Source organism: Mandrillus leucophaeus, unplaced genomic scaffold (genome assembly GCF_000951045.1).
Source record: "Mandrillus leucophaeus isolate KB7577 unplaced genomic scaffold, Mleu.le_1.0 Scaffold1206, whole genome shotgun sequence".
NCBI classification, from domain to species: domain Eukaryota; kingdom Metazoa; phylum Chordata; class Mammalia; order Primates; family Cercopithecidae; genus Mandrillus; species Mandrillus leucophaeus.
In genome coordinates, this window is record NW_012100388.1 from 121882 (window position 1) to 148287 (window position 26406).

Below are 26406 nucleotides of genomic sequence, written 5' to 3' on the forward strand. Positions count from 1 at the left end.
AGGAAGTGGAAGAAGGGATACATTGTGAGCCTCAGGTGATAGGCCCTCTTATCCTCTCATTCATGGGATGGAATAGGGGAGTAGGTGGTCAGGATTTGGAGAAAAAGAAATGTCACTTCAAAAGGGGAAGAGAACAACTTGGGCTAGACACTTTCTGGTGGACGTGAAATCTCGTAAGACATTGAGGGGATTACAGAATGTTGAGGAAAAGGATATCCCTGAGAGAAGAGAGCAGAGTTAGGGCTTTCAATAGAGACTGGTTCCTTTGTCTCTTTACCACACTCCATGAACTGCCCTCTCCCCAGCACGCCTGCAGAAAGCTGCTTGAATGCGGCACCAGCTCCCAATAGCTGGAAGAGGAAGGGTTCCCCTAGACAACACAGCGTCACACACACACAAGCCAGATCCAATGTCCTTGTGAAGTGGAAGGCAATGGAGGGGACATGGTGAGGCCTCTGTACACATGTCAGGATAGTGAAAGGCTCAGTGTGTGTGGAAGGTTGCAGAGTCTGTTCCGGAAGAAATCATGATTTCCCTGCAAAAAAGGAAAAGAATTCCCAACTACTGTGGAATAGTATAGTAGAAACTAGAAGTTTATAAAACAAGTTGAGAAGTGATAAAATAACAGAAGGATGTGAAAAGGGAAAATACAAGGCCAAGAAAACACTTAGGGAACTTATTTGTTGCAGAAGAAATAAATTAGAAGCAGCGACGAACAGAATACACATGGCTGAAAAATTACCTTACTGACAGCAGAAGCTTGAGATGTTTACAGTGAGTTCAGAAGAAAAACACTGCAGCAGTGAGAAAAAAAGGACGGCTATGAGAAACAGGTGGAGAACATTACAGGTGATTGGACTGCCTACAGGTGCAGCTGAGATGATACCATTATGGGCCTTCCCTTCTCTGGTTGAAGTTTGTCTTGGAATGATGATTTTAAGTTGCAGAAAATTGACTTCTTTAGATATGATTCATTTGGAAATATGTAAGCTTGGACAAATTGGTGAAAATGAATATTCATGTACTTCCTAGAAGAATACCAATGAGACGAACGATTTATTTATAGCCTGAGACCAGGAAAATTCCCCCTTGAAGCGGTTCCTGGCATTGATACGCAGAGCTCCCCTCCCCCACCCTGTGATGATGGTCTGCAGGAACTGATCTTTTGCTAAATGTAAATACTGACCTGCTGATCGCAGGGCAAGCATTTTGCTGCTCTTTCTGCATCCAGAACTCATTATGTAGGGTGGATTTTATGGAGAAAAAAATTTTTGTTTCGTTCTGTCAGACATCTGTGGTTAATCATTTACCTTTTCTACATTAAAAAAATATTACAAGTAAGTCTGGGTGGCAGGTTAGCATACAGGAAGAGCAAACAGATCCTGTAACATTTACTGTCATTGACGGGAAACTGAACTTTCATTCCTTGTATGGCACCAAGTAAGTCTTAGAATCTTTACATTGCAGATTGCTATGGAGAGACTATAGGCAGAGGCGAAATTGGTTGCTGGAATGGACTTGTCATGAATTATTCATTCACTTCCTCGTTCCTTGAAAATCAGCTGGAGGAAGTAGTCCAGTTTGATGGCAGGAGTGGTATGCTGAGGGCTTCAGCAAGCCCTCACAAGTCCAGCTGCGACAGCCAGCCATGTGCCGCTGCTGGCAGCTGTAGGGTGGCAGCTGCTGTGCAGGCAGCACCCGTCCCCTGGTGTCAAGCACAGGGACCATGCTGTGGGGAAGCGCTGCACTGAGCACACACCAATGCATTATTGTTGGAAAATGAAGCTTCAGGTAGGAGACGGGCCCTGTCAGCTGTGCCTGGTTTCTCACTGATTCAGGGATGCCATTAGGCTTTATGGAACAGATGTGTAGAACCTGGAGTTGCTCAAGGATGCCTCACTCTTGAGGTTCCCAGCCAGAAAAACTTAACAGTTTAATTTTAATTTCATTTTCAAAGATATACTTTGTTTCTAACAAAACTGTTTCTTGAAATTGCGAAAAGTATTCTTAAGCCAGTAAGCATTTAAATATATAAATTATAGCATTTTAAAATGTATTATCTTATTCTTGATGTAAAAAATTTTTTTTCATTGATATAATATTACACACTTAAATTATGGAGTTATGGCTTTGAAAAACCCCGAGAAAGACAACTGAGTTCATAATTAGAATGAACACAGCTTCAGGCTCTATTGCTGTTTTCTAGAGGAGGTATTGTTTTCAGAAGCCACTCCAATTCTTTCTGCTGGAGCATTCATTCTGGGAAGATCTTTTAGCTTCTCATAGGATGGAAAAATGCATAGAAGACAGAACAAAAGGTCTTTGTTCTGTTTGGTGGTATTATTTCTCACGTGTGTGTATAAGCCAGACATGTAATTTCATTTGGCAGATCCGTTCCAGTGTTGCCACTGGCTCCCTCTGTCTGATTTTGTGTGGATGCCGTCTCTGTTAACTTTGCTGAGGCTATGAGATGTTCTTGAGCTGTGGGGACATGCAAATAGTAAAGATGAAAAGAGCCAGAGTATTAAGGAATCCAGGCCAAATTGAATATACTGTTTCGTCAGTAAATATATCATTTATAGTTTTAAAAATCTAACAAACATTCCCTGAACACATAAGTTCTGAGCTCTGAGACAACCAGAGAAAATGGACAGTCTCTTTCTACACTGTTTTCATAAGCTCCACAACGGCAGGGATCTTTGTTTTATTCACTCACCATTCCCAGGGGCTGGACCTGTACTTGGCTCATAGTAGGTGGTTAATAAATGTGTTCCTGAATGAGTACATTCTGCACTAAAGACCATTAACTGTCTTTCTAGAAAGGTTACTTGCTAACATAGCACTGTATGAAGTAGTTGCAGTGTTATAATTTCTATAATTTTTACAGCAAATGAATTCTGACTTGTATTGACAGATTATTTCAAGGTTTTTGTGTATTTATTGGATACATTATTTTAAAATGGCAGAAATTTATCTGTTCATTTTACTAATGTATAATGTATAAGATTTTTAAAAAGTCAGCAGTGAATACAAAGACCTTTGTTTTCAGCAAACCATTATTTCATATTCAGAAAATGAAAATGAAAAATACTTAATGGAGAAAGCATTTGAAAAAGATTGTATTCTTTAATACATTACTAAAAGATTATGATTCTAATCATATGTTATATGTAACTTTTAAAAAGCATTTATCAGTCTATATCAGAAAGGCTTGGGGAACTACAGATCCATTTATTCATAACTTTGGGGGTGAATTTTCAGCTACAGTGTGTAGTGCTAAGCAGGGCAACATATTTCCCATAGACATGTAACTCTCAGAGAAACCAAAGGGGTCATCTTCATTAACTACTCCCCTCCTCCTTCCACTTCCATGTAGTCCACTTTATAGGGAGAAAGCTGAAATCCAGAGACTCTAGATGAATGGCCTAGAAAAAATGGGTGGCTGTTATGGTCTTGTGCTTGGTTGTCTCATATTTTCTAGTTGCTTGTTACTTTGTTATTGCCACAATAATGTTTAAAAAAGAAAGCAGTGGTGGAAACAGATAATCACATTACTATAAATTTGGATTATACTATTATACTGAGGACAAATATTGATGCAGTTTGACATTACTTTAAATAAATTACCTTAGTTTGTTGAAATATAGTTTTATAAGAAGTAGATTTTCCTGTCTTAACTTCTGTGATGTAATTGCTTTTTTCCTGAGTTAAAATTGCAGTGACTCAAATATGTACTAAATTTTATTTCAAAATTGAACTTGTAAAAACTTGCCATTTTTGTTATTCCTTAAGACGACTTGACTTTTGCTTTTATATTTGAGATAGATGTAGATTATGTCATAATTTTCCTGAATCCATTTTACTAACTGTATTAGTCTGTTTGGGCTGCCATAAGAAAGTACCACAGACTGCATGGCTTAAATAATGGAATTTATTTTCTCAAAGTTCTGGAGGTAGGAAAGTCCAAGATCAGGGTCTGGCAATGTGCAGTTTCTGCGGGGGGGCTTCTCTTGCTGGCCTGCAGACAGCTGCCTTCTCTCTATGTCCTCACATGGCCTTCTCTCTGTGCACAAGCTAAAAGCATCTGCAAGCTGAATAATTCTAGTTTCCAATCTCCTGATGTTAGAATTTGTTTAAAAATTTGAGAGACTGTACTGCTCTCTCCCATTCCGTCTTCTCCCTAGCCTACGCTTCAAGTCAGGCATGTATGAGATGTTTAGTCTTCTTTCCCCAGAATCACTGGTTACAGGTGATGTTCAGCTGGGCACAGCAAGAGTGTTAAAAGTTCCTTAAAGTTCTTAAGTTTACTGTGCTGCATGTTTTCTTTAGGAATTTCAGATTGGATTTTTTAAAGCCTCTTGTTACTAGTGATCTTAAGGCTAGGAAGCCATACCAATAACTCTATATCAGATTTCACCTGTTTTATTTATAAGAATTCCTCATTTCTTGAGGTCCCTAAAATATCCTAAGACTCCTGGGCCTCCCAGGAAGTGGCTTTTCTTACTCATTTGCAAGGCTGGGAACTCTGTAAGCCAGTTTTTCCAAAGAAGGCTTTGTAAGCATGATTCTGTAAAGTCAATCTTGGTTCCTTAGTTCCAGAACACTTTCCTTAAAAGTGTTTAGTCATATTTGATTGAATGAGCATAATTTTCAAATGTGAGTTTAGTTGCAAAACCCGTATTTCGACTTAAGTCCTAGTAAAAAGGAGGAGAGATTCTTATTTAATCTATGCAAATAACTTTATTGCCCTGAAAATAGGTATTTATTAAGTTTCTGAACTTTGGAGGGCTCAAGCAGGGAGAATAAGATGTTTACAAGTGTTTCATTTCAGTATACAAAAGCACAGTCTACTCAATTATGAGTTATAGATAGCTTTAAGAAGAAAGAGAAAAGGCTTCGTTATATGTCTGGAAAATACATTTGAACAGTATCAACAATATTCCAGACAAAAACTACAGTCATCCCTCATTAGCTCATTCAGCCATATCTACTTAATTTTTGTTCCACTGGATGTGGGGTTAGTAGTATTATCAACCAATTGGCTTCCTCATAAAAGTCCTGGAATTTCTAACTTAGGCCACTGGTATGGTCTGAAAGTTGTTTAAGCAATATCATTAGAAGCCTGTACCCCGAAGTACCTGGCATAGTCCTTTTCCATGGGTTCTGATTCCTTCTAGCCTGTAGCTGATTGAAAAGGCTCTGAGGGAAGCATCAGAGTGAAACAGCAACAAATAGGTGTCTGTGGATAAAAACACTTAAAATGGCTGCAGTTAATTTTTTACTGATCATCTTCAAAAAATAAAGGATCTGATGAGTTTATTTCAAGAAAAATGTAACTGACAAGGAAATCTGGTTTCTGCGACATGCAAGAGAAGATAATAAAGTCAATCAAAAAATTTTAGGCAATTTAAAATGTAATAATGAACTCTATAAAGGATGTAATAAACGTTATATCTGATTTATAAAAGCAGATGAGCATAAGCTTTACAGAGAAATGAATCTTGAAATATAGCAATAATCCTAGATATTATGTACCAATAATGTATCCAGAATATCAACTGAAAAGATCTAGTAAGTCTGGAGTAGGTCCTAAGCTTCTGTATATTAATGAAACTCCATCTCCGTAGTAAATTATGTGAATCCCTAATTGAAAACCCCTGGCCCAGAAGATGATGCATTCACGTTTAAAAAGTGAAGTTGTAACCAAGTTAACATTTTAAAACATAAGACTCATAACAGCTTTACAGTGCAGAGTGTCAGGGCTTTGATAAATAGACACTAATCATGGCAGTGAAAGCATTGACAAATCTCTTCTGATTTGCTAATTCCTCCCATGCAATTTCATCAATAATAGCAAACACAATTATTTCCAGTACCTTTTTTTTTTTTTTTTTTTTTTTAATAAGGAGTCTCGCTCTGTCGCCCAGGCTGGAATAGAAAATTGTTTGATTCAGCCCATACCCAGGAAGATTCTCAGCAGTTTTTTTTTTTTTTTTTTTTACTGTGAAAGAATAAATTTTTGTCATCTTTCATGGGCCCTTTTAGAAATCTCAGAGTTTTAGGCTCAAAATTATCCCAAATTTATTTTATTTTACATTTAGGATTTGAATTTGTAAAGACATAAATGAAAAGTTATCAGGAGATTTCAACACTTAGGAATCAGATCACAGGTGCCTGAGAAATACTTGCCTACTCATTTCAAAGGACATCCAAATATTTGAAAATAAACTGAAGGTTACATGATTATAAAGCATTTGACTCTTTCATAAGTGAGAAATATTTAATCAAGGACATCGTACAATTAATGTGAAAAGCACCGAAAACTATTTTGGTAAAACACAGAATCTTTGTTATGTAGACAGCAGATATCTTACAATCTCTTACTAAGGGCGGATCAATAATCGAAGAAAATTTTCTAATTTCTTTCTTTTTTTTTTTTGAGACGGAGTCTTGTTGTGTCACCCAGGCTGGAGTGCAGTGGCCTGATCTCAGCTCACTGCAAGCTCCGCCTCCCAGGTTTACGCCATTCTCCTGCCTCAGCCTCCCGAGTAGTTGGGACTACAGGCGCCCGCCACCTTGCCTGGCTAGTTTTATTTTATTTTTTATTTTTGTATTTTTTAGTAGAGACGGGGTTTCACCGTGGAACATTTTCTAATTTCAACTGAGAAAACCAAACTCCAGTTTTGTATCAGTGTAATATTTGATACTACAGGAACTACAAGTACTTTTATAAAATCTTAGGAATTAGCCCATCAGAACTGAGCTAATTTTGGCCAAGGCAACTAAAATCATCTTTTCTCAAATCTTCTACAACTTTCTCTATCAATTTAAGTTTTGTCCTTCACAGCTGATGTATTTCGATATTTGTGCCCTCCAAATTTCATATTGAAATGTTATCCCCAGTGTTGGAGGTAGGGCCTGCTGAGAGGGGTTTAGGTCATAGAGGTGGATCCCTCATGAATGGCTTAATGCCCTCTGGGTAATGCATGAATTCTCACTTAGTTGCTGTGAGATCGGATTGTTAAGAAGAGCCTGACACCTCCTTACTTGCTCTCTTGACCTTTCGTCCTTCCTCTCACCTTGTAATCTCTGTTTTCCTTAAGATCACTGGTAACAAGAGGTACATCCTGTACCATGAATGGGAAGCTTTTTGAGTGTCTCTCCAGAGGCAGATCCTGGCACCATTCTTCTTGTATAGCCTGCAGAACCATGAGCCAAATAATCCTCTTTTCTTTATAAATTACCCAGCCTGAGGTATTCCTTTATAGTAATGCAAACAGACTGAGACAACCCTCTTTCTCATTCTGGAACAACCAGCCCTTTTGTTTTAGGACAAAACTATTTTTTTTCCCCTTAATAAACAAAACCTATTGTACTACCTTACACATAGTGTTGTACCTGCCTGCCACCATTGTTCTAGTAGTCTCATTCACATGTTATTGATAACTTTTAGCCAAAGTAACTTCTATTACACAGAGAAAACTAGGGAATGGATAAGTGTGAGCTGTTGCATGCCACTGTTTTAGCAAACTGGCAGAGCTAACATCCAGAGCTAACACAACTTTTTTTTTTTTTTTTTTGAGACAGAGTCTCGCTTAGTCGCCCAGGCTGGAGTGCAGTGGCGCGATCTCGGCTCACTGCAAGCTCCGCCTCCCGGGTTCACGCCATTCTCCTGCCTCAGCCTCCCGAGTAGCTGGGACTACAGGCGCCCGCCGCATCGCCCGGCTAATTTTTTGCATTTTTAGTAGAGACGGGGTTTCACCGTGTTAGCCAGGATGGTCTCGATCTCCTGACCTCGTGATCCGCCCGCCTTGGCCTCCCAAAGTGCTGGGATTACAGGCGTGAGCCACCGCGCCCGGCCAAAGCTAACACAACTTTAACTGTGTGTGTACACTTTCATTGTGTACAAGTCTCAGAGTGGCAAACATGAACACATTTAACTGATTAAAAAAGCCAAAGACATAGCCTCTTTGTAGCATATAACAATAAGAAACTAGTGTATTTGTGAGATCTCTGAGCCCAGGCCTGCACGTATGCATCCAGATCGCCTGAAGCAACTGAAGAATCACAAAAGAAGTGAAAAATTTCCACTACCCACCCAAATCCTATAAAACTGCCCCATGCCTAACTCCCTTTGCTGGCTCTCTTTTTAGACTCAGCCCATCTGCACCCAGGTGATTAAAAAGCTTTATTGCTCACACAAAGCCTGTTTGGTGGTCTCTTCACATGGATGCACGTGACAATATTAACTTAAATTTATGCTTAGTTGTAAATGTCTCAGCATTCAGTCTTGCTTAGAAATGATCTTGGTATTGAGTGCATATTCATTAGTTAATTCAAATTAATACCAGTTCAAGTTTTTAAGTTTCGTAAAGATCTTGGAAATTTGTCTTCAAGCTGATATATTGCAAGACATAATTACTGTTGAAATACAAGGTCATCAGAATAATGATTTTGTTTGGTTGAACACAAATTTGCCTTTTCCATAATCTTAAACATTAAGTAGAAGTAATGCTAGTTTATTCAATCAGTAAACCTGTATAGGTTTGTGAATGACATACTCAAATAGAATAAAAATCTATGCTTATACTTAATATTGATAAATCAGTAAAGATACAACTGTTTGTATTAAACTGTAAATATTAAACTGGTCCCATTTCCAAAGATTTGCTTTTTTTATGTGAACTTGATTTCTTAACGCAGCTCAATAATTGGTTTCTTGAAAGTGTTAGATCTTCAACTTCCTTATTTTCTGGGAAATTTAGAAATATTCTGTTTATATATGTACTTGTTTACCTCTATGAGTAAATCAGAATATATTACTTTAAGAGATTTCATAATGTAATAGATTTTATAATCTAATTTGTTAATCCCATTCTGAGGTAGAAAATTATTGCACCTTCACGCAATGAAAGACAGCAGCCTTTCTGAATTACACAGACACGCAGATGCAGAAAGAGTTTATGACTTCAATTCTGAAATTTCAACTCTGGGGCCATGGCAAATACAGAATTAGAAAACTCATCAGTCCGTGTCAAAGAGCTGCTCTCTTCCCAGTGAGCATGAATTCTTAATTGATTCGTGGTGAGAACAAATAGACAAACAGAAAAAACTAACAAACCAGACTATAGTTGCTCACCCATTAACCCATTCACAAAGGTTAGAGATTTTAATATAATGGCCAGACCATAAAACCAAATCCCCATTGGGAAATAATCTGTTGGAGGTCCCAAATTTCACAGCCATGTGGTTTGAATAGGATAGAATCACCTGCAGCTCTAGGAGATGTCTCTAATTGGCCTGAAGCAATTAATGTTATCCTGTTCTTCAAGCAGTCACTGTGGGAAAAAGTAGGGGTAGAATGTTGCTGGGAAACAGAAGTTTTCTGGCTCAAACAGAAACTAGATCACATCTGGCAATTAATTACAAGCCTGTGGTATTGATTAAAAACAAATAAACGGATAGCAACTTAACTGTAACAGATTTTGGCGATAGCAACTGGGTAGTTGGAAGTAACACACCATAATATGTGAAATTGGCTTCATAGATACAAGTGAAGTCAGGCAGTCTCTTGCCACAGGGATTGTTTTAGGATAGTGTCTACCCCTAGGACTGGGACTGGGGACCCAATCCTACTGAAAGTCAATGCTGAGAAGTTCAGTGCTCTTCAGGGGAAGGTAAAGGAGAGAATAGTGTTGGAAACTGATTTGTGATATGGAGAAACTGAGCCATGGAGGGAGCCATCAAGGCAGGTCTTGATCCTGGGCTGTGAAGTAGGCAATCCTTGTTTCTTTTTCAGGAGTAGCTGTATTAATAATATGTCTTAGTTTTTGAACAGTGAGATCTTGATGAAAGGCAAGAAGGCGTAAGTGCTCAATTGTATATATAATTAACAGCTCAAAAGCAATGAAACAAAATGTATGTCTCTTATAAAAGTAGAAATGCAGAATGTAGAGCCACCTTTGTAGAATGTCAGAATTGTTAGTGATCTCTGGCCACTCAGTATAAGCCCCTACTCAAGATGAAGAGGGACACAGTAAGTGCTAAAAGTGACAGTATTTTCACCAAATTGGCATATTTTTCTTTTAAACATGCCAGATACATGAACATGAATCTTGACATCCTTAACTATGATTATAGCCATTAGTATCCTCTTTAAATTTAGGAAACACCATCTAGAAAGAAAATTGGCTATATTTATTCACCATGTTTACAGTATAAGAATGAAATTCATACTGTATGGTGTTTTGTTGTTAGATTCTGAGTGTCCATTTACTTAAATTTCCAATATCCAGTGCTAGCTTTGTGCTAATGGCTTGTAATTAGATAGCTGGTGTCCTGTATTGATTAGCTTATATAGAAAACACACTGGAGTTATTTACTCAAGGTATATAGCACAGTGTTTTATATATCATAGGTTATTTTTTGGAGTTTAGTTTTTTTTTAAGACGGAGTTTTGCTCTTGTTGCCCAGGCTGGAGTGCAATGGTGCGATCTCGGCTCACCGCAACCTCTGCCTCCTGGGTTCAAGCGATTCTCCTGTCTCAGCCTCCCAAGTAGCTTGGATTACAGGCATGTGCCACCTTGCCCCCCTAATTTTGTATTTTTAGTAGAGAGGGGGTTTCTACATGTTGGTCAGGCTAGTCTTGAACTCCCAACCTTAGGTGATCTGCCCGCCTTGGCCTCCCAAAGTGCTGGCATTACAGGCGTGAGCCACTGTGCCAGGCCAGATCTTAGTATTTTTCAGACGTTGAGATACAACTTTCATACCATTAAATCACCCTTTTAAAGTGCCCAATTAGTAGATTTTTAGTGTATTCATAAGTTTGTACAGCTGCCACCACTGTGCTAGTCCAGAACATTTTCATCACCCCGAAATGAAACCCTCTATCCATTAGCAGTTACTCCCCATTTTCCCATCCACGCAATCCTTGGCAACTGCGAATTTACTTTTTGTCTTTGTGGATTTGCCTATTTTGGACATTTTATATAGATGGAATCATACAATATATGATCTTTTGCTACTGGCTTCTTTCACATAGCATAGTGTTTTCAAGGTTCATTCATATTATATGTATCAGTACTTATATCCTTTTAATGACTGAATGATATTCCATTGTATGGATAATACCACATTTTGTCTCTCCGTTTATGTGTTGATGGACGTTTGAGTTGTTTCTACCTTTTGGATATTTTTATTTGTGTTTGCTTGGTATATATTTTCCCATTCCTTTATTTTATACTACCTATATCAATGAAGTGAGTTTCCTATAGATAACATATAATTGGTTGTTTTTTAAAAAGTCAGTTCTCCACATTTGTGTCTTGTAATTGCAGTGTTTACGTACACTTAATTGCTATGTTTATCTATTTGGAGTTTGACTGTCTCTTTGCTTTTTTAAAAATGAGTTACAAAATACAACTCAGAGTCTATTTAGAATCAATATTTTGCTACTTCAATTGCAGTGTAGAAACTTTACTCTAATATGGAAAATATACCACAACTTTCACTTTCTCCCTTTCTGTTATAGTTATCTTACATTCTACATTGCATACTTTCAAAGCCCCTCATAGGATGTATTATTATTATTATTATTATTATTTGCTTTCAGCCATCAAATGTAAAGAATCAAGAGAAAAAGAATAGTCAATTGTTTTTGTCTGAATGCTTAGCCTTTCTGTTGCTCTTTCTTGATTGCTGATATTACACATTGTTTTCTGGTATCATTTTCCTTCCATGTGATGAATTTCTTTTAAGCAGATCTGTTGGTTGCTAATCTTGTTACTGTTTGTCTGTGACTGTCTTCATTTCCCTTCATTCCTGAAATATATTTTCACCACATATTTAATTTTGGGTAAACACTTCTCTTTTGTCAATATTTGAAAAATGATGTTACTTCTGACTACTGATCTTGAGGGTTTCCTGATGAGCAAGACACAGTCATTTGACTCATTATCCCTCTGTAAGTAATGTATCTTTTTTCTCTCTCTACTTTCCAGATTTCTTCTTGTCTTCATTAATTTGACTATGGTATGCCTGGGCACAGGTTTCTTGTAGTTCATTCAGTTTTTTGAATGCATAGGTTTATGTCCTTCTCCAAACTTGGGAATATTTTAACAAGTATTTCTTCAAATATTTGCCAGCACCGTACTTTCTCCTTTATTGTTTGAAATAATTTGTAGCCATTTGGGATTGGCTTTTAAAATTAAGTGTAATTCTCTGGAGATTTCTTCCGGATTTGTGTTTATATCAATAGTTTGTTCGTTTTTACTGCTGGAGTAGTTTTCCATGGCATGCATGGACCACAGTTTTCTAACCGTTTACCTGTTGAAGGACATTTGTTTGAACAAAGCTGCTATAGACACCTATAAGTTTTTATGTGAACATGTGTTTTCATTTCTCCAAGGTAAATCTTCAGGAGAGCAATAGCTATTTCATGTTTAATGTTTAAAGAAACTTCCAAAATTTTTTCCAGGGTAACTGTCATTTTGTTTTCCTGCAAGCAATATATAAGTGATCTAGTTTCTCTGTATCCTCATCAACATTTGGTGATGTCATTATTTAAAAAAAAATTTTAGCCGTTCTGATAGGTGTGTAGTAATATCTCATTGTGATTTTTAATTCCATTTATCTAATGGCCAATGATGTTGTACATCTTCTCATGTGCTGATTTGCCATCTGAGTATCGTATTTATTAAAATGTCCCTTATATCTTTTGCCTATTTTCTAATTGGATTTTTTAAAGTGTTCAGGTCTAAGAATTCTTTGTATATTCTAAATGCTAGTCCTTAATTGGATATTCATTTGCAAATATTTTCTCCCAGGCTATAGCTTTTATTTTCAGCCTTTTAACAGGGTCTTTCATGGAGCAAACGTTTCCAATTTTGATGAAGTTTAATTGGTCAGTTTCTTAAATGGATACTGCTTGGGTGTCTAGTGTAAGAACTCTTTGCCCAGCCTTAAATCCTGAAGATTTTCTCCTATTTTAAAAATGTTTTATGATTTTAGATTATACATTAAGTCCCTTAACTATTTTGAGTTAATTTTTATATAAGTTTGAGATTCAAGTCAAAGTTTATTGCTTTGTTCCAGGATCATTTGTTGAAAATGCTCTTTCCTCTATTGAATTGCTTTCTTAAGAATCAGTTGGGCATATTGTATGGGTTGATTTCTGGATTCTCTATCCTGTTCCATATGGTTATGTCTGGTTCTTCACTAGTACCACACAGTAGTGATTACTCTGGCTATATATTAGTTCTTGAAATTGGATGGATGGATTTCTCCCAGTTTTTTATTCTTTTAGGATTCTTTAGGATTGTTTTAAGTATTTTAGTTCCTTTGCCTATCCATATAAATCTTAGAATAACCTGTCTATATCTGGAAAAAAAAAAAAACTTGCTAGAATTTTGATAGGAATTATGTTTAAGCTGTTTATCAGTTTGGGGAAGAGTTGTCAGCTTTCATTATGTTGAATTTTTCATTCCAGGAACAGTATGTCTTTTTATATGTTGAGGTCATTTTTGATCAATTTTTTTTGCAGTGTCAGCAGTCAGATTCATGTTTTGCTTGATGTGCACCTAAATACTTCAGGTGTTTTAAAGTGGCTGTATAATAGTAATTGTGAGTTCTTTTGTTCATTACTATGTGTGTGTGTGTCATATATGTATATATACACACATATATATATAACAATGCAGCTAATTTTCGTGTGTCTATTTTGTATCCTCTGACTTTGCTGGACTCATTCTAGGACTTTGTTGTTGCTACTTATTGTTGATTCCTTAGGATTTTCTACATAAGCATTCATGTCATTTGCAGATAGAGATTTTTATGTCTTTCATTCTGATATATATGCCTTTTATTTCCTTTATTTTCCTAATTGTGGTGGCTAGAACTTTTGGCACTGCGATGAATAAGAATAGTAGAAAACATTCAAGAAACTGGGAATAGACGGAAACTACCTCAACATAATAAAGGCCATATATGAAAAGTCTGCAGCTGACATAGTCATTGGCAAAAATCTGAAAAATTTTCCTCTAAGATCAGAATCAAGATAAGGTTGCCTGGTTTTGCCACAGCTGTTCAACACATTACTGGAAATCCTAGCCAGAGCAATTAGGCAAGGAAAAGAGGTAAAAAGCATCAAAATTGGAAAGAAGTAAAATTACCTCTCTTTACCTATGACACAATTTTTTATATAGAAAACCCTAAAGATTCCATGCAAAACAAAAAACCAGACTAAATGAATTCAGCAAAGTTTCAAGTTATAAAATCAACACACACACGAATCAGCTGTGTTTCTATATACTAATAATGAGCAATCCAAAAAGGATATTGAGAAAACAGTCCTATTTACAACGGCATCAAAATGCATAAAATATTTAGGAATAAACTTAACCAAAGTGGTAAAGACTTATACACAGAAAACTACAATATATTGATGAAAGAAATTAAAGAAGACATAAAATAAATGGGAAGACATCCTGTGTTTATTGAAAAACTTAATATTGTTAAAATGACAGTACTGCCCAAATCAATCTGTATATTCAGTATAATCCTTATCAAAATCTCAGTGAATTTTGTTTTACGGAAATAGAAAAATCTGTCCTATTAATTTATATGGAATCACAAGGGATCCTGAATAGCCAAAACAATCTTGAACAAAAAGAACAAAGTGATGGTTTGATGCTTCCTGACTTCAAAACTTACTACAAAGCTACAGTAAACAAGTTAGTGTGGTACTGGCATAAGATAGACATAGAAACCAATGGAATAGAATAGAGAGCCCCAGAAATAAAGCCTCACATATTTGACCAAATGATTTCCCACAATGGTGCCAAGACTAGTCAGTGAGGAAAGGGCAATCTTTTCAACAAATAATATTGGTGGGGGATGGCAAGGGTCTGGATATTAAGATGCAAAAGAATACAATTGGACCCTTTACACCACGTAGAAAGATGAACTCAAAATGGATCTAAGACTTAAAACTATAAAATTCTTAAAAGAAAACATAGGGAAAGAAGCTTCTTGACGTTGGATTTGGCAAAAATTTCTTGGATAGGACACCCAAAAGCAAAGGCAACAGAAGTGAAAATAGAGAAATTAGACTACATCAAAATTTAAAACTTTTGGGCATCAAAGGATACAGTAGACAGGGTGGAAAGGCCACTTAGGGAATGGGAGACGATATTTACAAATCATGTGTCTGATAAAGGGATAATATCTAGAATATATAAAGAACTTCTACCTCTCAACAACAACAAATAATCTGATTCTAAAATGCTTGAATAGACACTTTTCGAAAGAAAATATACAGATGACTGGTAGGCATATGAAAAGATGGTCAACATCACTGATAATTAGGGAAATACACATCAAAACCACAGTGAGATATCACTTTACAACCATCAAGGATGGCTGTTATATATATTTTAAAAATGTGTTGAGGATCTGAACAAAGTGGAACCTGATTGTGCACTGCTCATAGGAATGTAAAATAGTGCAACCACAATGGAAAACAGTATAGGAGTTCCTCAAAAAGTAAAAGATAATTATTACTGTATGACCCAGCAGTTCCACTTCTGGGTATATACCCAGAAGAATTGAAAGCCAGGTCTCAAAGAGGTATTTGTATACCTGTGTTCATAGCAACATTATTTACAGTGCCAAAGGGTGGAAGCAATACAAGTGTCCATCAAAGGTTGAATGAATAAATAAAATATGGTACATTTATTGCATATAGTTTCATATTTGTCTTAAAAAGAAATGGATTCTGGCCAGGCACAGTGGCTCACGCCAGTTGTCCTAGCACTTTGGGAGGCCGAGGAGGGAGGATCGCCTGAGGTCAGGAGTTTGAGACCAGCCTGGCCAACATGGTGAAATGCCATCTCTACTAAAAATACAAAAATTATCTAGAGTAGTCAGAATCATAGAAACAGAAAGTAAAAATTTTTAAAAATATTTTGGGGATAGGAAGATATAGGGAATTGTTTAATGAGTATAGAGTTTCAGTTTTTGAAAGATGAAAAAGTTCTGTAGATTGTGCAACAATGTGAATATACTTAGTACTGAACTGTACACTTAAAATGGTTAAGATGGTGAATTTTGTATTATGCATACTTGATATGATGGTGTATTTACATTATGTGTATTTTGCCACAATTAAAATTTTAAAAAGAAATGGTGAAAGCAGATATAATTGTTGTTATAATTTAGGGAGTAAGCATTCAATCTTTCACCATTAGGTATAATGTTACCTGTAGTTTTTTAGTAGATGTTTGTATTAGTCTGTTCAGGCTGCTGTAACAAAATACCACAGGCTGGGTGGTTTAAATAACAGAAATTTAATTTCTCACATTTTTGGAGACAAGAAGTCCAAAATCACGTTGCCAGAAAATTTGGTTTCTGGTAGGCCTTTCTTTCTGACTTACATATGACTGCATTTTCTCTGTACCTTTCTTTAACCTTGTCATTTACAGCTGTAAATATCCCCCTAAGCACTATTTTAGTTGCATTGTGTAAGTGTAGTATTTTGTGACTTCATTTTTATTAATCTCAAATAAATTTCCTAGTTTTGTTTTGGTGAGTTCTTTTTTGACCTACCAGTTATTTCAGATTTCGTTGTTTGATTTCCACATTTGTGAATTTGGTAATTTCTCTCTGCTGTTGATAAACAATAACATTTAACTCTAAAGTTTAACTCTGTTGTAGCCAGAATCATATTTCATATGATTTGAGTCCTGTTACATTTACTGATGTTTGTTTTGTGGACTACTATATAGTCTGTCGTGGAGACTGTTCCATGTGCACTTGAGAAGAATGTATATTCTGTTGTTGGGTTTTGTATTCTATGGATGTCTCTTAGGTCAAGTTGGTTTAGTGCTGTTCAAGTCTTTTACATAGCTTGGCTGTTCATTGTTGAAAGCAGTATTTTGAAGTCTGCAGGTATTCATCTGTTTTTCACTCAACTCTGTCAGTTCTTGCTTTGTGGTTTTCATGTTAGGTGCTTATATATTTATAAATATTATACCTTCATGATGGTTGACCTTATCATAGTAAAAGTCCCTCTTTAGCTCTAGTAAAATTTTCCTAAGTCTTTTTTATCTGATATTAATATAATGACTGCCCCTTTTTATGGTGGCGGTTTTTGTGCTATGTGCTTTTCTGCTGCTTTTACTGTAATCCTGCTTATAATTTTGAGTCTTAATTGTGTCTCATGAACTTAGAATACAACTGGATTTTGTGTTTTTGTACATCCTGACAACCTTCTGTTGATTGGTTAATCCATTTGCAGTTCATGCTATTATTGATATGGTTTGATTTGTTTGCCATTTTACTTTTTGTTTTCTATGTGTCTTGCCATTTTTGTTCCTTTTTCCTTTATTGCTTTCTTTTGCATTATTTTGTATTGTAATATTTTAATTCCTTAAATGATTTTTAAAAAATTATTTCTAATGCTATTTAAAAATTATTTTCTTAATGGTTGTTTGAGGGTTTACAATATATATGTATTTTTCTAACAGACTCTTCAGATTCATATTGATTTAATTCCTGTAAGACATAAAATGATTCCTCCTATGTACCTCTGTTTCTTTGCTAATAATTGTTTATACATATCTTTATATGTTACAAACCCAACAATAATTGTTTATACATATCTTTATATGTTACAAACCCAACAATACATTGTAGCAGTTATTTATATAACTGTCTTTCAAAGACATAAAGGAAAGGAGAGTGTTATATGTTTATACAGTTTGTTATTTTAAACTTAGCACTCCTTATTATCTTCATTTGTTTCAGTGTATTTGAGGTTCTATGTGATGTCGTTTCCTTATGCCAAGCTTTCCTAGTAAAAGTCCCTCTTTATCTCTGGTAAAATTTTCTGAATTCTGTTTTGTCTGATATTAGTATAATGATGACAGCTTTGTACCCACCTATCTCTTATTTTTAAATACATTACATTTCTTTATGTTATAGGTTTAACAATACAGTTATATACATAGTTTTTATATAATTGCTTTTTAAATTATTTAAGAAAGGAATATATATATGCATTTATTTTGTCTTTTGTAGTTACACAGTTACTTTTGACTACTCTTTGGCAGTACATGCTTTCAACTCAAAAAACTTCCTTTAGTATTTCTTTTCAGGTGTATCCACTTGCAATGAATTCTCTGAGTTTCTGTTTATGAATGCGTTTTTCATCTTCATTTTTGAAGATAGTTTTGCTGAATATAATTATCTTGGTTCACTTTTTTTTTCTTTCAGTTCTTTTGACATGGAGTCTCGCTCTGTCTCCCAGGCTGGAGTGCAGTGGCGCGATCTCGGCTCACTGCAAGCCCTGCCTCCCGGGTTCAAGCCATTCTCCTGCCTCAGCCTCCCGAGTAGCTGGGACTACAGGCACACACCACCACACCCAGCTAAATTTTTTTTGTATTTTTAGTAGAGATGGGGTTTCACCGTGTTAGCCAGGATGGTCTCGATCTGACCTCGTGATCCACCACCTCAGCCTCCCGAAGTGCTGGGATTACAGGCGTGAGCCACCGTGCCCAGCCTTTCTTTCAGTTTTTTATGTCCTTCCACTGTCTCTGGCCTCCCTGTTTCTGAGGATAAGTCAGCTGTTAATCTTTTTGTGGTTCCCATGTACTATGGAGAATGTGATGTGTTATTTATTTCCTGCTGCTTTTGGTTTTTCTTTTCTCCCCTCACCTCTCCTCTCTCCTCTCTCCCCTCTCCTCTCCTTTCTTCTCTTTTGTTTTTTTCTCTTTTCTCTTTTTTTTCCTTTCCTTTCTCCTCTCCTCTCCTCTCCACATTCTTCTCTTTTGTTTTTTTCTCTTTTCTCTTTTTTTTTCCTTTTCTTTCTCAGCCCTCCCCTCCCCTCCTCCCCTCCCCACCTTCCTGCCTGCCTCCCCTCTCCTCCCCTCCCCTCCCTTCCTAACAAATTAAGAGATAAGAAAGCTTGTGATAATGTTTGTGCAGATGGGAGTGTCTTTTCTTGTTCTTCATGGCCATAAAGGTCCTCCTGGACAGGGGAATTATGGTAGGTTTACTCTGGATCTCCTTCCTGGGAGTAAACCCTTGAAGAGGGAATTTGTGGCAGCCTCATTTGTCACAGTTTCTGCTTTTAATCATATAAGGGAAGTATGGAGAAGGCTGCTTCCTGCATTCATTGAATATCAGATGTCTTCAGCTTCAAATCATGATTATATCAACTCTGAGTTTTGAATGGGTCCTCACAAAAGCAACAGATCAGAAGAGATTTAACACAAAAACAGATGCAGGAATCTAGCTGTCTTCTATTAAACAATGAGATTTACAGAAATGTACAAGAGTACCACTCTGCTCACTAATTTTTGTTTTTTTGAGAAAATAGTTAACTTCATTGAAATGTTACTTATATTTACCGGGTTTATTGCTAATGCTAAATGAATTAAGAGATATATTTTTTACACTGTTAATTTTAATTTCTAATATGGCAAATATCCATAGATAAAACCTTACATAATCCAAAGGTTTTGGGAGTCCTTAATCTTTTTTTTTTTTTTTTGAGATGGAGTTTTGCTCTTGTTGCCCAGGTTGGAGTGCAGTGGCGTGATCTTGGCTCACTGCAACCTCCGCCTTTCAGGTTCAAGTGATTCTCCTGCCTCAGCCTCCCAAGTTGCTGGCATTACAGGCATACGCCACCACACCCAGCTAATTTTTGTATTTCTAGTAGAGATGGTGTTTCACCATGTTGGCCAGGCTGGTCTCGAACTCCTGAACTCAGGTGGTCCTCCCACCTCGGCCTCCCAAGTGCTGGGATTACAGGTGTAAGTCACCATGCCTGGCCCTTAATCATTTTTTACAGGATAAAGGGGACCTGAGACGAGAAGATTTCAGACTTCTAGTAACTTCTTCATAGTCCCAAAGTGAATTGCTTTACTTCCTGGTATAACGTCTATTTTCCAGGCTGGTTGAGGGAGGAGGAATTGCAGAGAAATGGGCAATGGCAATATCAGGAAAGCAAAATGTTTTCCCAGGAAATCTTTAGTTAATTTCTTTCAAAAGAACTTTTTATATATTTAATATTTTTCCTTAACTGCAAAGTAGTGTGGGAAAGTGAGAACTTTTAACTGGGTTTGTTGCTGCTCAGGACAAAGTCAGGGTTCTTTTGGTGGGGACAAAGGGAAATGGGTATTGAGTATGCAGTTAGCAGTGTTCATTGCCCACATATTTTGTTTGTTTTTTAAGGACCAGTCCTGGTCAGAGTTTCAGGAAAACCCCACATGATGAAGTCCTATTGTTTGACTCTTTCATACAGAATCCGAAAAAGTTGCTTAGGCATCTCACCTCATTGTCTTCTTGATAATTATTGGTTTCTGCTTTCCAGGGTGTATTTGGTTTATGTGAGTTTTATGCCTTGACTCTATCCACAAGTACATTCTGTTGGAGCCCCTTGTGGACTTGCAAAGCATCATTGACAGCACTGATTAAATTGTAAAGTGTGCCTTATTCTTCAGCATAGCTTCTCTTTGTGATTTGGTAGCTTCTTACATTAAGAAAACTTTGTTTTCTCACACCCTCAGACTCAGTCTTTCCCAATCTGTATCGCTGTGTTTCCTGATTGATTTATTTCTACTAACTCTATTGTGGGCTCATAGCCATCTTTTATGTAGGAATTTACTTTTAAAATAGTCATGATTTGCTTTTTAAAACATGAGTCATAATTTGGATGCAGTAGTATGCCTGTAGTCTCAGCTACTTGGTAGGTTGAGGTGGGAGGATCACTGGAGCCGAGGAATTAGAGACTGTAGTATGACATGATGGTACCCATGAATAGCCACTGCCCTCCAGCCTGGACAACATGGAAAAACCTTGTCTTAAAAACAAACAAACGAAACTCATAGCCTTTATTGATTTTTCTGGTTCAGGATTTGGAATGAAAACTTGCACCCCAAACTGTGGTCTGGGGACAGCAGCATGGGAGTCACCTGGGAGCTTTTTGGAAATGCAGAAATCTCAATCCACCCTAGATCTAACAAACCACAATCTATATTTTAGCAAGATCCCTAAATGATTAAGTGTCCAGAGTTGGAGAAGCACTGGCTAAGGAGAAAACAGATGAAATCTAGAGGGCATGGGGCTGTGTTCTGAGGAGCTCTTATGTTTAATGTAGATGTAAAGAGCCCACCAGAGGGATGTGGAGATGAAAGCCAGGGAAGTGTGTGGCATCTCCTAGTACCTTTTCTGAGGGAGGAAGGAAGATGCAGCGAGGCTTCCATCTCTCCTGGGGTCACAAGATGGTGGTATCCAGTAAGCAGTGACTGAATGTGTTAAAGAGCTGTAAATAATTTGCCAAGGTTTTTATTACTTGGGCATTAAAGCTTAGTTTGGGCTTGAACTGGAACTTTTTTCTCTTTGGTATGTCTAATTCCACTTCTTTACATCGTTGCTTGGCAAACTTTACTTCTCATTCAGAAGCAAGATACCATTCTGACTATAGGGCAGAGTGGGGTCATACTTGTATGTGCTTCTTTTATGTCGTTCTTAAGCTCTTCCCTAGTTTGGACGTTTCTCACCAAAACACTTTTTCGGAGGAGTTCAGTAGTAATACATGTTGAGCGTCCCTAATCCAAAAACTCGAAATCCAGCATGCTTCAAAATCTGAAACTTTGGAATGCCAGCATGACACTCAAAGTAAATGCTCATTGTCACCTTTCAGATTTTGAATTCTCAGATTTGGGATGCTCCACCAGTAAGTATAATGCAAATATTCCAAAGTCCAAAAAACTCAGAAATATGAAACACTTCTGGTTCCAAGCATTTCACATAAGGGATTCTCAATATTATCATTGGCACATGGTTAGGGGTGAGATTTTTGTCCATATTCTGTGCCTGACACAGTTTGTTTGCACATAGTAGTTGCATAGTAAATAAGTGTGGAAAGAGGTACTGATTTGAATGAGTCTTGGGATTTGCTTTCTGGAAAATATCTCTGTTGTCTTGAACTATATATTTTAAGTCCAAATAAATGGACATTTAAAGAGCAGTGTTTAGGCTGGGTGCAGTGGCTCACGCCTGTAATCCCAGCACTTTGGGAGGCCAAGGCGGGCAGATCACGAGGTCAGGAGATCGAGACCATCCTGGCTAACACGGTGAAACCCCGTCTCTACTAACAATACAAAAAATTAGCTGGGCGTGGTTGCGGGTGCCTGTAGTCCCAGCTACTTGGGAAGCTGAGGCAGGAGAACGGCGTGAACCCGGGAGGCGGAGCATGCAGTGAGCCGATATGGCATCACTGTACTCCAGCCTGGGCAACAGAGTGAGACTCTGTCTCAAAAAACAAAAAAAGCAGTGTTTATTGGGGGAAAATAAAAGATGGTCTGCTGGAACTGAACTGTTGAGATCCTACCAAGTAGTGGATTTTGTCAAATATTGACAGGTTTCAGGCTTTACACCATCTGTGTTTTCTGGGGCTTGTTACTTGTTTGGTTTTACCAATGTAAAATATGAATTGTTCTAACAAGAAAACAAAATAAGAGCTTGCATTATCAAATTTATTTCTTAAAGGGTAAGGAACAGCGTTAGCTCTCAATCTGGATTTATAATGTTAGCTTAGCAGGTAGGTCTCCCTCATCCCAATATCCATTCTCTGTTGAATAATTAATGTCAGAAATGTCTGAGGATATGATTTATTGCTTCTCTTAGTATTTCTCTGTAGATTTCCAGATGGTGTCAAACCAACCATTCCTTGTGAGATAGTAAGTAATGTGGCAGTGGTTATAATTGGCTTTCTGTATAGATAATCCAAGGCCTGTAGTATCTTTGTTTTAACTTAGTAGGCTGCACTAGAAGTTAATAGTAAGTCACCAGTAGCTTGGACTTAAAATTGAGACTCACAGCAGTGCCCTGTGTTTACCTATAAGTACATTCTTGACTAATGAATGAAACTCAGATTACTTGTTCTCTGGACAGGGGGCTTTCATTCCCAGTGAATGAATGTGTGAATAACATGATTGAATTAAATTACTAGTTAAACTTGGTCCTTTTTTTTTTTTTTTTTTTTTGAGAAGGAGTCTTGCTCTGTCGCCCAGGCTGGAGTGCAGTACAGTGGCGCTATCTCAGCTCACTGCAACCTCCGCCTCCCAGTTTCAGGTGATTCCCCTGCCTCAGCCTCCTGAGTAGCTGGGATTATAGGTGCGCGCCACCATGTCTCGCTAATTTTTGTATTTTTAGTAGAGATGGGGTTTCACCATGTTGGTCAGGCTGGTCTCGAACTCCTGACCTCGGGCAATCTGACTGCCTCAGCCTCCCAGAGTGAAACTTGGTCTTTTAGAAGCATTCTTTGGTGACATTCTCCCAACAACAATTTGAGCATACTTTATGATTTACTAATTGACTGCCTTAAGATGAAGAAACAGGTCAAGTATGGTGGCTCATGCCTATAATTCCAGTCCTTTGAGAAGCTCAGATGGGAGAATTACTTGAGGCCAGGAATTCAAGACCAGCCTGGGCAGCATAGCGAGACCCTGTCTCTACAAAAAATACTTAGGCGTGGTGGCACATACCTGTAGTCCTAGCTACTCAGGAGGCTGAGGCGGGAGGATCACTTGAGCCCAGGAGGTTGAGGCTTCAGTGAGCCATGATTGTGATTGTGCCACTACACTCTAGCCTGGGCGACAGAGTGATCCCTGTCTCTACACAAAATATTTAGTCAGGCAGGATACTAAAATACTAAAAAATATTTGATAGTCCCAGTTCCTTGGGAGGCTGAGGCAGGAGGATCACTTGAGCCCAAGAGGTCAAGGCTGCAGTGAACCATGATCATGCCACTGCACTCCCAGCCTAGGGAATAGAGCAAGGAAATACAAGTAAGATCTTCTCTTCTTTAGGCAGTAGTTTTTGTTACTTATTTGGGTTTAGAGCAAGAATGAGTAGATGCAGGAAAATGGCTTTATTTTTAAAAATCAGATTTATGTTTAGAATGTTCACTTTTTTTTTTTTTAAGTTGTAGGATGGAAGATGATCATAGTTGTTTGAGGGTTGCCATAACAAAGTGCCATACAGAAGGTGGCTTAAGCAACAGAAATTTATTTTCTTAGAGTCTGGAGGCTGGAAGTCCAAGATCAAGGTGGCAGCAGGGCTGGTTTCTCCTTGGCTTGTAGATGGCCGTCTTCTCCCTCTGTGTTCACATTGTCTTTTATCTGTGTGTGTCTGTGTCATAATCTCCTCTTCTTACAAGGATACCAGTCCTATTGGATTAGAGTCCACTAGGATTAGAGTCACCTCCTGAGTAGCTGGGACTACTATTGACGTCATATAAACTTAATTACATCTTTAAAGGCCCTATTCCAAATAATTATGTTCTGAGGAACAATTTTAGGACATCAACATCTAAATTTTCACAGAAGGGAGGGGAATACACAGTGTAGCCTATGATAGTTGTGTATCAGGGAGGTCAACCTAAAGGTAAAAAGGCCAGGTGGGACGTTATTCTTCAAGAATTCTAGCTGAGAAATGAAGAGAATCTAAACTAAAGCATTGACAATAAAAATGAAAATGAGTTGTGATTGAGAGGAGGAAGAATTTGATACAAGACTATGTGACTGAATGTGGAGGGGCATGAGAGGAAGGAGGCTAGCGTGGCTCCCAGATTTCCCTGCTCCAGGAGGAGGAACTGAGTTGAAGGAGATGTGAGCTGTGTGATGTCCCTATTGAGTATTCAGCACTTTGTTAGCCAGACACCCCGGGGCTGGTCAGCCGTCCCACTTTCTTTGCTCTTTCACAGTGGCTCCTCGACTATGTCACATACAACTGAGCATGCAGCCTCTCCACTTGAAATGTGTCTTAAGACACTTATCACCATCTGAACCTCCACATGAAGTGTGACTTAAGACACTTAATACTATCTTATTTTAACAGCGAATTCTAAACTCTTATTTTTTCCTGATAATAAAAAAATTAAATCTTTTAAATAAAAAGTTAAATCCTTTAGGACAGGGACTATTGTTTAATTCATTTTGCCCAAATGTGCAATATTTACTGCCTGGCTACATACATCCAGTATATAGTAGGTTGTGCTTTGCAAATTCTAGTTCAGGGAATGATTTGTCAGTAGGGTTGTTATGATCAATTACTTGTTCTTTGCATATTTTAATCAAAGATTGATAATTAAAACCTGTTTGATTTTCTTGCAGAATGAGAAGACTTTGGGACATTCCATGAGTCATTCAAGCAACATTTCTAAGGTAGCGTGCCACTGAAAAATGTTATTTATTACCTTGAGGCTTTTGTGTTCTTACGCCTTACATGTGTTCATACTCTTTTTTTTGAAAAGACATCAGAGTTCTCAATACATTTCTATAATCTGTTCTGGGACCATAAGAGGTATGTGGCAGTTATGTTTTTCTGGTAAGGCAATTTTGAGTGTGTGTAGGGGGGAGTGATTTCTAGGAGAAAATTCCATTTTTTCCAGAAAACCATATACTTTAAGGCAGAAGAAATCTCAGGCACGGGAGAGTCTGTTGCCACAATTAGGAATATATTTGACTGAAAGTAACAAAAAGCTAAATATGGTGACTTAAATAATTATGGATTTATGTGGTTCAGTTGACAAGGTGTCTAGAGGTGGGTGGTCCAGGGCTGACTTGCTCACAGATTGTAGTGTACCCAATTCTGTGGCTGTTCGGGGCGCCACTATGTAACCCGCACGGACCTAGGGGCACTGAACAAGGGGCAAACGCAGGAATAAAAGACAAGAGACAAAAGTTTATATTTGGAAAAAGGGGTCGGGGGCACCTTGGCTCTAGTGGACAAGGGCCCTGAGCTTTACACAGCCCTCCGTATTTATTAGTCAAAACAGATAGTGAGAATGGGAGTGGAAGAAGTGGTCAGCTGCTCAGTCTAGAGTAGGCTTGCAAGACTGCATTCCTCAAACAACAGCCTCTAGATGTCGCTGTAGCTAACCTTGGCTCCAGGAAGTGATTGCCTCTGCCAAACCTTCTGTCAGCAGGAGCAGTCAGCAGTGGCAGTCGTGAGTTTGCTCATATCCTGCATTCGTGATAAACGGTTTGCTGTTTGATCATATAGCCTCCAGTGGGATGCTGAGTTGGTCACGTCCCATGGGCCTTCGGCTCCCTGCAACAGATGTTGCCAGGGACTCAAGCTCTTTCCTCTCTGTGCTACCTCCTACTTGACAGATGGTCTCACGGTGAGAGCTGGACCTTCAGGCATTGTGGTTGTGGCCTTGGCAGGAATTAGAGGAATGATCAAGGATTAAGAGGTCTGTTAGCTGAGAGTCACCATTTTCAGCAGGAAGGCAAAAGTTTTCTCAGAAGTCCCACCTGGCCGCCTGAAATCTGCTTACATCTCCCTGGCCAGAACTGGATCACAGGCCACCTCTAGCTGGAAGGCAGCTAGGGAAAG

The 26406-nt window shown here is 37.8% G+C and overlaps 1 protein-coding gene across 4 annotated transcripts in view; it reads left to right on the plus strand.

The window, feature by feature from the left end:
* The window catches only part of MARCH8 (membrane-associated ring finger (C3HC4) 8, E3 ubiquitin protein ligase), a 143569-nt gene that overhangs the window by 76983 nt on the left and 40180 nt on the right, over nt 1-26406 (plus strand). For all 4 annotated transcript variants that reach the window (XM_011970543.1, XM_011970553.1, XM_011970534.1 and 1 more), the window contains one exon: nt 25179-25229. In XM_011970543.1, coding sequence (XP_011825933.1) covers nt 25179-25229 — 51 coding nt within the window. The remainder of the gene's footprint in view (nt 1-25178; nt 25230-26406) is intronic.